This window comes from Gasterosteus aculeatus, chromosome 6 (genome assembly GCF_964276395.1).
Source record: "Gasterosteus aculeatus chromosome 6, fGasAcu3.hap1.1, whole genome shotgun sequence".
In the NCBI taxonomy this organism is placed as follows: Eukaryota; Metazoa; Chordata; class Actinopteri; order Perciformes; family Gasterosteidae; genus Gasterosteus; species Gasterosteus aculeatus.
Window position 1 is genome coordinate 10395607 of NC_135693.1, and position 15839 is coordinate 10411445.

Consider the following 15839-nt stretch of genomic DNA (forward strand, 5'->3'; position numbering starts at 1 on the left):
TGCTCCGTGTGTCATTGCAGCGTTGTGACGGCGGTGAACGCAGATTAGTTCGGTTGGTCGTTAAGACAAATAGTTGAGATGTCTGAGGTGGAAGCGTTTGAAAACAAAGATGTGCAGATGTGTTATCAACACAAGCGTCACTCCCTCCCAGCAGATTCCCCAGAAACATTCACAAAAGAGCAGTTGCTTCTGATTGCTGATCATTATTCGGTGGTGGTGGTGGGAGATGAAGGATCATTTTAAAGATTGTATCAAATAAAAAATGACCGAGAAGGGAATAGTGCCTGTGGGTATAAACGTGTCTTCCATTATGCTGTATCTTTTCAGACTCACGGTCTGACGTTTGAGCAACAGAAGGAAATCATGCTGTTGCAGATGGAAGATGACAAAAGCAAACAGGAATTGAAAATGTAATAGCAATACAGATCCCAAGCGACACAGGGGACATCTGATAGAATGCAAAAATGTCAGTAGTTGGTGTTCGCCCAAATCAACCCTCCTGTTCCCACATACAATCTCAAATATTGTTAGGGCACAAATAAGATATGAATAAAGTAATCCTCATTCTCAACAACGTATTTGTTTCTCTGATCATTCAATTTAATGAATCCACTGAAGCAAGACTGCAACTGCTCCCACCTGGATTCTACTTGGTGCTCAAAACAAGGAGCAGCGAGCAGAGGAGAAGACAATAACAGAGACTTTAAATGATCAAATATCAAAAAGACCACCTATGAAATGCAACCGTGGCCTTAGGCAGTTCAGTGGGATTTGATGATAATTTCTTTTTATTTTTGGTGTGGGCCTCTCTGCCTTTTCTTTGTCACTTGGTGACTGCAAAAGACTCCATTTTGTATTCACCTCTCATGTCTGGACGAGCCCGTCTTTGTTTGTTTGTGTTTGTGCAGGAATGCTAGATAACAAGGAAAAATGAGAATCCCCTGAAGCTCACATGATTGGGGGGAGGACCGGGCCGTCCAGTGTGTTGGCTGACAGTACACTTATGATTTCAGTTTTGGCTCTGATTATTATAACCGGTCAAAACCAGTTTTAATTTTCATCTTTATTTGACAGGATTGAGTTAGTTTTAAATATTTTACAGTAATATTCCGTCTGTTTTGTTTTTATGTGTGATAAGACACAAAATCTCTCTGAATGTTTGTGCCAAATGATGCAGTTTTAGAGGAAGGCTAAAGAAAAGCCCGGCTACTCTATATTTCACTGCCCTTGTCTTTGAACACTGCGGGTTAAACCTCTTTCAGCCTTTTGATGGTGATTGCCATTTTTCATTTCATATTTTATATGAATGTTATCAGGACTCCATTTCTCATGATTATCTGTTTGTCGAATTAGTTTGACCATCCCATCGCCCAGCGAATTCATTTCCTGCAGTGCTTTTGTGTTTGTTCTTGCAACAATTATCAGTGATTGAAGCTTGTCACATAAAAGTTATTACTCCATCTACTACTTCTCCTTTGTTAGCCATTAATTAATACTTCTTGGTTAAAATCGGACATGAACGCAATACTGAGTTCAAAGTGTTTCTACAGCAACAATTTCACAGCAAAATTACATTTGGATTTTCTCCTTGTCCTATCATCGTTGTTGTTCATAACTGCAAGCGCTTCTAGACTGCTGCATGGACTAGAAAAGTGCTACACAAGTAGAAATGAATCAATTACCATTACTCAACTGCACTTCAGCAGTTGTTTCTACACAGAAAGGCAAGTGAAGCAGTTTTGTCATCAATCAGAAAATCACAAAAAAGGATAGTTGTCAAGATCTCCACACTATAAACAGTTTAAATCAGGGTCAGGAATCAGGTAACATTTATTACAAAAATAAAAGAAATACAAGGAATTTGACTTGGTGGTTGGTGAATAACAGCAGACAGTTAGACAATGGACAACAAGACAGATAAGACAACATTGTGCAAGATGAATAAGATAAAATGTAACAAAAATAAGACTGTGGCTTAGTTTAAAAATAAAGGAATTAAAAGTTAAAAATAAAAAAGTTAAAAAAGAAGGTGCACCAGCGAACAGCCATATACTTTACACAAGTGTGCTGTGAGTGTATGTGAAAGTGACAAGTGACAGAAGTATGCGGAGGTGGAGAAAGTAAAAGGTGCGGCTGAGATCACGTTACGAAATCTGCTTTGAATATTTCACATTTTTTATCAGAAATGATAATGCAAAGGTTATAGCAAAACATAGAGATCTCCAGTCGTTGACTACGAGTTCAGCCTGTGTTATTAGTTAGAAAGTTATTATCATCAGATTTTTTTGTGGTGCCATTGAGAAACATTTTGTTAATATCCCTGAATGCTAATCTGGACCGGTAATTCTAGGCAAATGTCATCGAGGTTGGATCGACTTTGTGGAGTTATACAACTCAGAATGTCATCAAGTTTTAGGAGAACATCAGAAATAGACAAAATGTGTGTAATATATTAACATTAATAAAATACATGTGAGGTAAGAAGCATGGCTTGAGAATAGATACCTGACTTTTGGTACCATACATATTTGAGAACATTTAAAACTTTGTATTCTTATCAACAGATGCTCTCTAAGTCCTTTCGAAATAATCTCTACTGCAGAAACAGCCGCCCGCCTGCTACACTTTCAGAGGCAGACAACGTGTTACTGGCAGCTACTTTACTATACGTGCAATCACATGTTTTTACCACTGTGCTGAACTGAGCTGCATTTCAATGAGCCCGATTTCAATGGCTCACTGGAATGCCCGCAGCGGTGTCGAGATTAGTATCGGGGTGTGAAAGATGTGCTTTAGGTGTATCAAAGAAGTTCAGTCTCACAATTTGCACACTGCTCCAACGCGCCATCAAAGCGAGAGCGTCTGCAGCTGCCCGGGCGGAGGCAGAGGAGGACGTCTTGTTGCTGCATTGCATCACACAATACTTAGAAATATTGCCAGTGAATAAATGGTAATGTTTCTCCTCCTCGCACTAAGATTGGATTCAATGGGACAGCGACAGAAAAGGCGAGTGATTTATTGCTTCATCAAAAGCCCAAAAAATGAACAAAAGCACCATTAATGTTGCGTGACTGTTCATCTGATGTTGATACATAGCGCATCACTTATGTGAAGGCTCAGCAGCGAAGCTCTGTTACAGCAAGCGAATCGCCCCGACACAGCTTCACATAGAGGTGGGTTACCTGTCGTCTTGTTGAGGATACCACCATCCTTTCATCTTCTGTTAATAAGTTCGCTCGAAGGAGCTCTGATTACACTGTGCAGATTATTTGTTATTTTCTCCTTAAATAATAAACACATTTTTATTTGTTTTTTTATTTTATTTTCCAGGAACATGTTGTGATTCGTAGAATAGATTTAGGCCTCTGTGAAGATCATCCAAAGAACTTTGTCTCCTCTTTATCCGTGCTTCCAATTTTAATATAATCTCCATTATTCAAACTTTATTCAAGCATTGTTGGACAAAACTCTCCTAGATTTAATGTACATGATTCATCAGTATATTGCAGACAGGAAGAAACACAAAAAGGATCATCGACCCTTTTCAGCACCATTTTATCAGGATTATTAAGCGATAAAAATAATATCACCTGCTGTAAATCAAAAATCCCAGACTTTCCCAGCATAAATACCACTGAGACAAAACCCAGAGAAGCGACGTGGGAATGACTGGCAGGCACAATTAAAGTGGCAGGTTAAAAAAGATTTGAATATAAGCGTAATACTAAGTACCTCATTGTAAAGAATGAATATTTATAAACCTCTAGATAAATTCTTCTTCTTGCATATGTTTTAGTCCAGAGGCCATGTTGATTTTTGCTTACCCACAAACCGCCTTGAGTGAAGAATGAAATATGAAATAATTAAATTCTTTTGGCCACTGAGTTTGGGTACTGCCTTTTTCATGTTGCTTGTAGTTTGGATTGAGTATCGCCTTAAGAGAGGACACTGCCGAGGTGAAGAGGGCGATTAGGAAACTAAAAAGTGTGCAGCTTCCCCCACTTGAATACTGAACTTTGTGTTGGGGAGCTGTTCAATGCAATACTTTGGTAATCTTTGGAGAATTCCGCAGTCACAAATAGACAGTGTGTAGCAAAATCAGCACCTGCAGATTTTTAATGTTTTCCTTCCAGAAAAAGAATAAGTTACAAAGCTAAATAGCCCACAGAATTGATCAGTGCAAAACAAATGAGGCTTTATCCGTCCATAAAACCAACCTTCCAGGAACCTTGTCTGTCAAAGAGAAGAAAGTCTCCTTGATTCTGCCATTTTGATGCTTTTGAATGCTTCCATGACATTCAACCTGTCTGAGGTTGTGGGGTTCTGGTTAGCTCGTTTGCTGATTGTATTTGCGACGCCTTGCGAGTATTTCTCTTTATGTACCATACAGCAGCCACGCGTTTGTACTAAGTACTCAAACACAGCTACAGTTGCTGCAAAGCAATTATATCTTTCTCTATTACCATTTGATACGGTTGTTACTTGAAGCTTCTGCAGCATTTCTCATTTTAATTTATTGCTTCAGGTGATATAAAACATTATTCATCAGTGCATCTGTATGCAATAAAATAAGCAGAGGTCAAAGTGCATACAAAAACAAAGACTAACTGTATACAATATTTACTTAATGAGTCAAAATTCCCATTATTAAGAAGTGACGTGTGAAGATTCACTACTTGTTCTTGTGTTTCAGTCCCATCCGTTGAAGGAATTTCTCCAGCTTATTTTCTTGGTGCCCCCTTCCAGCTCGGGTGATGTTATGTTCAATGTCCGCCTCAGCTTTAGGAAGGCTTTTGGTTTTCTCCTGAGACTTTCCAAAGCCATGTGCGGAGCGTTTCTTGTCAATCGACTCGTATCTGCTGTAAAGGCAAGTCTCGGGACCTCGACCTGGGACGGGCCTCGTGCTTCTGTCGAAAATGCTGAGCTTCTTTTGGGCCGCAGGTTTAGGTAGAGAGACTTCTGGTGGATCTTGGAGCTCTTTGCTCCCGAATCGAGGTTTTGAAGAGGTTAGATCGGTACCACCTATCCGCTTCATCTGGTGCCCTGGGGAGGACCTGACAGAGTTGGTTGTGCTTTGGGGAAGTTTCGCTCCACTATATGACATCCTCCTCTCGTCATCGGCTGTCAAGGTGTCTGTGCTGCAACTTGACTTCAGACTCAGTGTGTCGGCGGCTCCTACTGAATCTTCTTTCTTCTCTGGTATGTTCAGAAACGATTTGATTTTTTTGCCACTGTTGATTGGAAAATGTGGTGAGCTCATGCTGTTGGATTTATTTGTTGGATCCTTGCTATTAACTTCCAGGGCTGCCGTGGACACTGTCCTGGATGGCGGCTCCTGCCAGTTTGGAGTACCGTGGCTCTTTGTGTCTGCGACACTCTTGACGTCATAATGAGAAGCAGACCTCTGATCTTCTTTCAGATATGACCTGTATCCTCCACTCTGTGCGTTGATCCCCGCTGTACTTCTGTTAACTTGCGTCCCTGCTAAATCTCCATACATGTGACTTGATGATTCATGCTTGTACTCTGGGTTTGGCCTTGGATCTGCTAAGCTGCGTCTTTTGTGCCAATTGTCAGACATGATGTCTGGGTTTGGGATCATGTGTCTACCTGCTGATCTGCCTAAGCTGGCATAGACAGCGGGGTAGGAGCCTCTACCTGGACCGTAGTTTGCGTTGTTCCGATTGTCATCCAAAACTTGCAAATTATTCCTATTGAACATGTACTCGTCGTTACTTATCGTATTTTCAGCTGCTGCAGTTGGATTCCAGTGCATGGAGGAGTAGTGTGCAGGAGTGGTTGGGGCTGCTAAGGAGTTGACACAAGTGGAGGAGTTGTTAAGGTATCGGTTCGGCTCCACTTGCTCCGCTACGGTGGACCTGAAAACGAGGGAAGACCTCATCCTTCCCTGCATGAAGGAGCTCCCTTTGTCCTGTGGTTCAAACTGGTCCAAATAGTCACAAGAGTCTCCGAACGGAACCTCGGGGCGTTTGAGGTAAGACTCGATCCTAAATGTGCGCATGAAGGACTTGGATGTATTCTCTAGCGTTGGCATGTTCTGCTGCATGGAAATAACTTGTTTGTCGTTGCCACTGTAAGACTGCCGCATGTTATGACCTCTTTGTATTTGTGGCGCCTGTAAATAACTGTCCACTGGAAAGTGATTGGTTCCACTTCCTGTTTCTTTTGAAATATTCCAGTTGCTCGCTCTGGGCCTGAAGTTCTGTGGAATACATTCATCTTGTCTCTCTCCAGCATAGCTGTGCCTTTTAATGAAGTTAATCGACTCTGTTGAGGGAAATTGGGGCATGTGGTTGTTAGCAGCGATCCCATTTTCCTTTAAGAGCCCAAAATGTTGAGGTTGCTCTTCAAAGAGCTTCCTCTCTAGATCTCTCACTCCTTGATTCCTCTCGCAGGTCTTCCGATAGACTGTGTCCAGCGTATGCCTCAACTGGTCCCTGCGCTCAACTTTATGGGTGTCTTGGGGCAAAATCTGTCGTCCGTTGCGTTGGGACAAACCTTCCGAAGGGCAGAGCTCAGACGGCACAGTCGAGCGGGCATAAAGTGTTCGAAACTCCTCGTCGTAGGACTTCACCAGGTGGCCCGTGATCAGCTGCACCATGCTCAGATGAATCTTCTCAAATGACCACGTGAAGCTGCAACACACACCAAAAACACAATTATTTATCATCAAAAAACTAGAAAACAGACAGTTGTATAACACTCACCGGAGAATTTGAGTTAAATTTAGGTTTACGTGTCACGGGGTGGACGATTGGGGACAATTGATTGCATGCTTAATTGATTACATATTTTATTGATTGCATATTTTATTGATTTATGATTGCATGTTTTACGACTTGTTGATTTGTGATTGCATGTTGGACAATCTATCGTGTGCTTTGGGTTTTGTTGAATTGTGTCCTCAATTGACAATCGTCCCCAACAAATTAGCAATTAGTGGCATATGGTCAATGGACCAATGGGGAAAGGCCAGGGGCGGAACTTTGTCTTCTTAAGGAGGAAGACGGGACAATGGCAAGAAAAAAAAGAGGAGAAACGAGAGAAGAAGAAGAAGAAGGGAGGGAAGGAGCAGGGAAAGAAAGGCAGAAGCAGAGCCAGCAGCAGCAGCAGCAGCAGCAGCAGCAGCAGCAGCAGGCGCCGAGGGCAACTGGCAGTCAGAGGTCCGAACCAGTGGACCAGGGACGCGCAGGAATTCGCTCCTCCTGTGGTGATGAGCCTGGATGGACTATTTTAGCTCCCTTTTATATATTTTAATCTTTTGTATTAAAATAAATATTTTTTTAGTCGTATTTCCGCCCCTGTCACCTCTTTTACCTAGGTGGGTTTGTTGGCAACACACTTTTAGTTTTTAAGAAGCGCCACGGCCGCTGACATACGCAACAACAAAAAATAAGCTAAAGCCGCTAAAGCAACCCGGGAAAAAACTATTTTCCAAGGTTTAATTCGGCTGCCACATTTGACAGAAAGTTCAATTAACGTCTTCAAAACAGCTTCGTTCACAAAGGATGACAGCGACTTTGTGGAGGGTGTCAGTAAATGTGTTTTGTGCTTTGCGTCATGAGTGCATTTAGCTTCTGCCTCAGCAGTCTCAACCACTGAAATAATATTTACCCATAAGAACCATAAATTGCTGTGAGGCAGTCGACTAAAAGAAACTTCTGCTCCATTGCTCCATGAAATTTCGCTCCCGATCGGCAGACGTAATCCGGGCCCTTCACGGTGCGCACCCTCATGTTCTGTGGTCAGAGCAGAGGAGGGACATTTTCAGAAAATATTTTTCATGGTTAAATCGTCCAGCAGAAGATAATAAGCATGTCAATCAACACCATAACAAACAATAATGAAGTAGTCGCCAGGTTTCTCTACCGGTTTGAAAAGATGCGCAGTGCACAAAAAATGTTACTAGTCCCTGAGTACCAAGGAGGGTGCAGCAGTTTGATTGGGAGGTAACAACAGAAACCTTAACGAATGTTTTATAAGCCCTAGTGTTGAGTCTCATTGAACTATTGAATCATGGTGATCAAATAATTCACAAGCCGTCTAATGAAAAATAATTTCCATGTTACTCGCAATCCACCACCACAAATATTTGTATTTCTGCTCTAACTATTGAAAAATATTTGCTTTAGGTTAAATTGATTTGAATTAATTAGTTTCAGAATGTCTCAAAATATCCTTAAAATGTAGCTTCTTGAGGTGCTTTATTAAAAGCAAATAAAACCATACAAACTTTTCAAAACATAGCCACAATGGAAGTTACAATCGGCTAAGTTGATAAAAATTAAGAAGATTTCTTGTACCTACCCGTAGTTGATTTATTTTGACATTTTGATTTTCAGCCATGGCGAGAAAACCATTCAAATGGAAATCATCCAAAAGCACGTAGACTGGCACTCCTCGTATGGAGGCATCGACAGCTTCTTTGAATATATCTACATCCGTAAACTCGTCCATCGCAATGGCAATGACCTGCAAGTACAAAGTGAATTAATCATGCTCTGTTCAGCGTGCCAGAGGCAAGAGTGCATTTAACCAGTTTACCTTTGTGAAATCCACAAATGACCCATTTAACAACACATGAATAATAAATGTGAATCCAACAGCTGTAAACTGCCAAAAAACCTTAAAGTGATGCAAATGATAAAAACTTAACTTAACTAAAGTAGAAAACTAAACTTGGCGAGATCTAACACAATGTTTGTTGGTCCCAAATCCATTTCTATCACTGCTGGAGAAGTTTATATCCGTATTCAAAGTACAAATTAAAGACTTTTTATATCTTTTTTCACTAAGATTAAACTGCAATGGAAGTCCATCAAGAGAGTATACGGTTTGAAATGTAATGTTACAAAGCAGCAGCGTCATACTTTGATTTAGTAACATTCTTTAATGAAATCAGTCCAAACTGATTTTTGTAGGCTATTTTGAGTTGTTTCTTTCACTTAATTTCCTGTGTTGGAGTTTTCTGACCCTCAGAAGGGTGAGTCATTATTAATCTTATCTGCTACTTCCAAACAATGGGAACATTTAAATCAATACAGAGAGGTTCCAGCAGCTGCAGCATCCGATAAAATATTCATCTACGTTTCATTTTGATTACTTTTCCCTGTACTGGTTGTAATTAGTTGGAAAAGTGACAAGGATTCAATTTTTTCTTTATAAGCTGAAAAGTTCCCTCGAGACGTTCCAGTCAGTCTTTTGCTGTCAAAGTTGGTTTAATTAAGAGCAGCAGCGCAGCAGTAACAAGTACAGATGCAATAGAATAGTAATTATCTACTAACCACAATTTTGAGCTACAACACCAGGTTTTGATTCATTAAGACACAATTTGATAACCGGCTGAAGCGTCGACTGTGAAATGGATATTGTCTCATAATGGAATCCTCCGTTTGGTTCCCACACTTTCTCGTCATGGTTGTGAGTTTCAAAACTCGATTTTTCAACTTCAACAACCACAGCCAACACTCCTTACAACTGAAAATTGAGAGCAACAAAGGTCTGTGGACATTCCCCGAGGAGGAAGTGAACAGTAGAAACAGTAGTCTGAGTCAATTTGCTGCTCTGAAATGAAGTGTTATCAGCCTGAACACCAGACATGTACATCATAAGTACAAAGGTACTTTGTACTTGTGATGCTTCTTAGCATATTGCTTACTGCAGCTCTGATTACCTGTCTCGCATCTTGTATGTGCTTCCGAACCACCTCTTTGATGGTCGGTTTGTTCTGTCTCGGCGGGTGAAACAGCAGATCGATGTTCGTCTGTAGTTTTTCTAGCAGGACATCCGGCCAACCCAACTCCAGGTCCGGCGCGTCCCCCTCCGAGTGGACGGGCCAGTACGTCCCCGAGGATGAGTGGCTGTCCAGAGGGCCGACGGTTTCCTCCGTATCGTTTTTAGGCAGGATGTTTTCGGCCTTTTCGGTGATGAACAGAAGCTCGTTCTCTGAGAGGAAGCTCCCGAGACGTTCTCCCTTCAGGAACTCCTGGTAACTTTCTCTGCCGCCACTTGCCAGGCAATCGATGGCCAGGCGATAGGACTCCTTGTAGTGAGGTTGGATGAACTCCTCCAGTTTCAACTCACCCCTCAGGGACGACAGCATGGAAAAATCCTGAGTCTCCATTGCTGCAGGAGGTTTCACTTGGACCTGTCATCACAGATGAGGGAGATCGGTGACATGACGTAAAAGAATCAGAGAACAAACATCATGACAGTGGAAAAGGCTCAGAGTCTGTTGAACGTAAAGAGGCAAAATAACCGGAAAGGTTGTGTATATCGAATCGTAGTGTAAATATCAAGAAGCTGTAAAAAATTAAATAAAAGTACAACCCCGCCTGCGTTTTTCATTCTATGTCCCCTCAGTAACACTGAATCAGACTTTAAGGTCCCTTATAAGTCATTATAAGTAACTTATACTATACTACTACTATACTTCTATAAGAACAGAGCAGATAAATAATGTTATGAGTATTTGAACCGGTGTCTCATCTTTAGATGTTTGCACAAGATTTAAATAAAGTTTTTGAGGTTGTTCAGAAACAACTTGTCTATAACCTGCTGGCTGATTAGACACTCACTTGTTTCTCCGTATCTGAACAGGACGTTGTCTTTGTTTTTGTAAAGTTAACACTGCTTGTTTACATTAGGACTGTGGCAACAAGTATTTTTTCAGTATGTTGACTATTTCCATGTGCAAGAAATTCTTCACAATGTTACAGAGCACATTATATGTTGTTATTGTGGATCTTTCTTTTTAATTACATTGTTTCTTACATGTCTCATCATGAACGCTGACTCATCACTATCAAACACTTAACCTGTTCAGTCTGGATGTAAAAGCAGCAAATTCCCAAAGATGAAACATGAATGCTGCACCTGTAAATTAGTGCACCTCAATTTAAAAGTGTAAACTAAGAACAGTTTAAATAAATGTTGCATATTCTTTACCACGTTCTGCAAAACATTTTAGCGATTATTAGGCAATAATTAAACATCTTTTTTACCATCTTTAGTATAATAATATATCATTTGTTAACAATCTTGATAAACCCTAATCTAGCTTTTACAGAATGTTACACCTCTTGAAATGATATGATTCTTGACATTATATATTACATTACATTACAGGTCATTTAGCAGACGCTTTTATCCAAAGCGACTTACATTACACTTTAAACCCATGGTGGCTTTTTCACGCTTAGATTATAAGGATGCAAGTATTTCACTTTGATAGAGATTTACTGTTGTATAACATGCATCATTTGTCTGAATGTTAAGACAGTGAAACAAGTCGATCATTGCAGCTAAACAACTTAGACACTGACTTACTGTAGGAAAATGTAACATGTAACTGTAACTTTTACTTCTGAGTTAGTGTTACAGCCGGTATTAAGACGAGTACAGTCTTCCTTTCCTCTTCTGTGCTTTGTCTTTATGGATGTACTTTATAATAAATATAGAGAGCCGTTATTGCAGCATGTTAAATTTGAACCTACAACGCAGGCTTGCAAGAACATCATATCTACCTAAACGTTTTACCTCAAACCTCCCACTGTTCAGAACATTTATTTAAAAGCTGAGCCGCTTGACATTCTTACAGATTCTTACGCTGCTTCCTGCTGAACAATATAAAAAACTCTTCTATGCTCAACAACAGGGACTTACATTTGTATCGTGACCTTTGTGAAAATCCTCTTGACTGCTCCCACAAAGTTCCTCTTGGATTTATGATCACATTATGTTCAATATTCGGAGGGACTGCTAGCTGGGAGAAACAAAGAAAAAGGAGGTGTCTCAACATGATAAGCAGTCGTCAGGAAGAGGGTGTGGATTCCAGTTTTTACATGCAAATGGCCTGGCCTGAAACCTGCTCACAGGTAGCCTGTAAACCTGTTTGAGACATTTGGCCACTCCCTCCTTTCAGGGACAAAGTGCACATTGACGAAAATCAAGATAATGGAAAACATAAAGAGGCTTTGATGAATACTTAAGGTTTAATGGTGCAGGGCCTCATAAAGATGTTCTGTCCAGTGCTGCTAAAATTGAACAATATTTTAGGGCTTGACTTGAAGGTGACCATTTCAAATGACACACTTTCACGCAGATATTTTTCAAGGAGGAGACATCCACAAATCCAAATAAGCTTGAATAAACCAGGGATCATTAGTCTTTTTCATCTCGCTTCAGATGGGGCTGAGTCTGCAGGGAGCAAAGAAGCACTTCTGATGTCCTTGTAAATGTTGGAGGAAAACAGAAGAAAGGAGATTTTATGATGCCTTTTCTTTGATTCATAAAATGCAATAACATAAAACATGTTTGTGTTCATGAATTTATACGTGGGACATTTGGCATGCTCCACCCTGTCTGGTCAGCTTTTTTTCTTGAGAAACTGGCTCATTGTGTAACATCTGACTTCATACAAAAATAGGTTCATCTTTTCCTCGTTCAACGGAACAGCACATTTGGAAAATGATTCATTGCTGGGGTTTTCTTTTTTTCATCGTGTGAAAGCTTTTTAACAGTTCGAGCAAAACTGAAATAGTATTGCTTAAAAGAAGGCACCAGAATGACGTAGATAATGCTTTAACCTTTTGGTGTATTTGGGTGTTGTCCAGCTTCAGATTATCCCTTCAATTAGCCCCGAAGCATTTCTCTGGTCAGTGCATGTTTGTGCCTGGATAACACACTCTGCATGTGATTTTGTTTTTGTGGTTGACACTTTCCCAGTTGTAGGTTGAGAGAGAGCTAAAATATTTAGTTTAATCATTAAAAGAGAATATTTAAAGCGATAGGCTGGCATTCTGACAAACATGTGCATGCCTTTTGTTGGTTCAGAGGAAGATCAAAAGATCAGTTCAACTTATTTCTGCATGCTGAATATGAAGCTACTAGGATTAACTAAATAGACCATCAATTAGAAAGGGAGAAAAGAAAACTATTCTATGACTTTGTTAGAACCCAGCTTGACGTTTACCAGATGTTCAGCCGACCAGGAGCTGATGGCAGCTCATATTTATGGTGAAAAGTGAAATAAAAATGTAAAGATCTTTCTTCAAACCTCCTATAGAGTACATTTAACTACAGGGAGCTGAATAACAAAATACCTTAAACTGACTAAACTGTTTAAAGACAGCCGAGAGATAATCATTTTTAATTTCGCATATTTATCTTCTTTTTTATCAACAATTAAATCCAGCCACAGCATGTCAATTTAATTAATGTGAGCAAGGAAGCTAATTTCTTTGTTTCCTGTCTATTCTTGGGTATCATATGATAAAGATAACTGAGATAAAGTCAGGAAACAAAATTGTTCACCAAGTATAAACATTTGATAATTAAGTCAAAGCATCTTAATGAGATCAAATTAACTGCAAAAGCATATTTACTTTCCATCCATCTTCAAAGCCGCTTAGCGTTCATACAGGGTTGCGGGGGGCTGAAGCCAATCCCAGCCAACATCGGGCGAGAGCATATTCACTTTATTTTAATTTAATTATTCTGTTTGACCGTTTATTTTTTACTTATATATTGAAATGCAGCTATGATATTCTTTTACACAGTGCGTCATATGTCATGGATACGAAGATGCTGTTCCTTTCTCAAGACTTAAAACACCTGTGGTTATTCCCCCGTGGCTATTCCACCTGAAAAGAGCTGGAAGAACAAGATATCTGTCCCATTGTTTAGTTGTGTCTTGAATCTAGGTGTGTGTGTGGATAATGTAACGCATGAACTAAGTCAGAGGGAGTTTGTTTTTCTGACGCGCTTCGCGTGAGTCACCGTCTGTGACACCCATTCTCTGCTTCGTGCAGTCGACGTGATCAGTTCCTCTGGCGGTTTAAGTCCTGCATTCATGTCTGAGCAAGTGGCAGGCTGCCCTGTCATTATGAAGCGCCTCTTGCAAACTGAACGTGGGACTGACATTCGGATGAACATTGGCATGACGGTGATCATTAAATGAGCACAACATGCTGAGGGGACGGACCAGTCACAAAGTTATGGACTGTAGAAACTAATGATTTGGATGTTTGACCTTTCACAGGGACTAAGCACACTGAGCAAATGCAAAATTACAGCTGGAGACAATCTTGATGGAATAAGCAGGCCACAACAACAAGAAGGTGTGGGAGGGGGGATCTCGCCAATCGCACCATCTTCAAACTTTAACTTTCATTTTGATCTCGACATTCCGGCTGTAAATTTCCATTACTACATCTTGCACAATTGAAATCCTATTGCGATGTCAACATCTGCCGACGAGCATAGAGGCAGCTGTACAAACACCTGGCAAAGAACGACGTCAATTTTCTTATCTCGAGATTAACGTTTTTAATTTTTGGGGGGGGGGTGGATGATTGTCCCCAGGAACGGTGGTCCACACATGAAGGGGCACACAGCAAAATGGCCCGCCTTGCACACAAGTACTTAGCAGCACCGGCAACATCAGTACCTTCTGAAAGGTTGTTTTCGGTGTCTGGGCATGTTGGGCGAAAGAAGCGAGCTTCACTGTTGTCTGAAAATGTCAACAGGCGTGTCTGTTTAGGCAGCTGGCTAGAAGGAAAGAAGTAGTAGGGTTACCTTTTATTGGTAACCTAACTGTTACTGTTCATTCTTTCTGAAATAAGAGGCCTGACTGCTGTGTTCACAGCAAACTTGGTGTGCCATGGTTTAACTGCACTATAGGCTGAGTCCTTGTTTACCTGAAATGTGGACTTCATAATTTTATTTTGTACCGCCCTGTTTGGCAATGTTGTTTTTCAATAAAAGAAAACATTTGCACAAAGCAAGCCAATCCACTTTTCCATGTTGATAAGAGCATTAAAATAAAAAAAAATCTATGGACAAAAGGGACAGGGAATAGATAAAAGTCTGTGATTAATTGTGATTAATTTTGAGTTAACTATGACATAAATGGGATTAATCGTGATTAAATATTTTAATCGTTTGACAGCTCTAATATAAACGTGAAATACATAATAGCATGTTCACAGAAAAGGGAACATCGATGGTGTCCGTTGATCTACATTACAGATTTAATTGAAAATGTTGGAAGAAAAATGGGACTTGGAAATTGGAAGAAAAAATTCCCTCCAAGTTGTAGTTTTCCAATGTACTAGGCTGACCATATGCCACTCCTCCCCAGAGAGAACCCTAGCTGTCCTTCTTCCATCTCTGTTTGATGTAAAGTGCCTGTACAGATTCTATGACATAACATTCCATCAAAAATTTAAGAAAAATCCAATCCTCGGGGTTTGCCAAAGTCATGTCTTTCATGATTCCCTTAAGAAGGTGGTGCTTTCAACCAGCGTCACCCGCTCATGATGTGAGACTACACTTCTCTCCAACTGAGAACATCTACTAGAGAGCAGGCCAACAAAGCAGCTAAGAGCAAGTTCGTCTTCATGTGGCTTTGCACCCACAGCTTTTTTATAGATCACATGTTCCTGATCTACTCTCATCCTTCTCCCCTGCAGCTCTTGGTGATCAAAGAGTTCAGTGTCCGTCCCTGGTAGGAGGTGTTGATGACCTTGCCTCAAGGAAAAAGTGGTTTGTAGTTTTGTCACAATTTTAGCTGTCAGACATACAAGGAATTTGACTTGGCGGTGCACGAGTAATAAAATAACATATAATGCTATGGGTTAGTAGTACATTACATGTCACTTAGCTGACGCTTTTATCCAAAGCGACTTACATTACATTTTTAACCCATGGCATTTTACATCTTTCCGCCTGGGGAGCAATTAGGGGTTAGGTGGCTCAGGGACACTTTGACATGGGGCACCCGGGACTTGAACCACCAACCTTGCAGTTCCCAGCAC

At 40.5% G+C, this 15839-nt stretch overlaps 1 protein-coding gene across 1 annotated transcript; it reads right to left on the reverse strand.

Annotated features, from left to right (window-relative positions):
- Positions 1-4088: 4088 nt before the first annotated feature.
- On the reverse strand, positions 4089-11824 carry fam83b (family with sequence similarity 83 member B). The gene is made up of 5 exons (XM_040179359.2): positions 11686-11824; positions 9695-10168; positions 8329-8493; positions 7636-7760; positions 4089-6656 (listed from the first exon to the last, which is right to left on the reverse strand). Exons 2-5 carry the CDS (start codon positions 10142-10144, stop codon positions 4673-4675), a joined length of 2724 nt encoding a protein of 907 aa, XP_040035293.2. The 5' UTR covers positions 10145-10168; positions 11686-11824; the 3' UTR covers positions 4089-4672.
- Between the last annotated feature and the right edge of the window lie 4015 nt (positions 11825-15839).

Coding starts and splice junctions, on each gene's coding strand:
- fam83b (XM_040179359.2), bottom strand. CDS start 10,144: ATGGAGACTCAGGATTTTTCCATGCTGTCGTCCCTGAGGGGTGAGTTG. Junction 8,494..9,694: donor ACATACAAGATGCGAGACAG/GTAATCAGAGCT, acceptor TTGTACTTGCAG/GTCATTGCCATTGCGATGGA. Junction 7,761..8,328: donor TCAAAATAAATCAACTACGG/GTAGGTACAAGA, acceptor CTCTGACCACAG/AACATGAGGGTGCGCACCGT.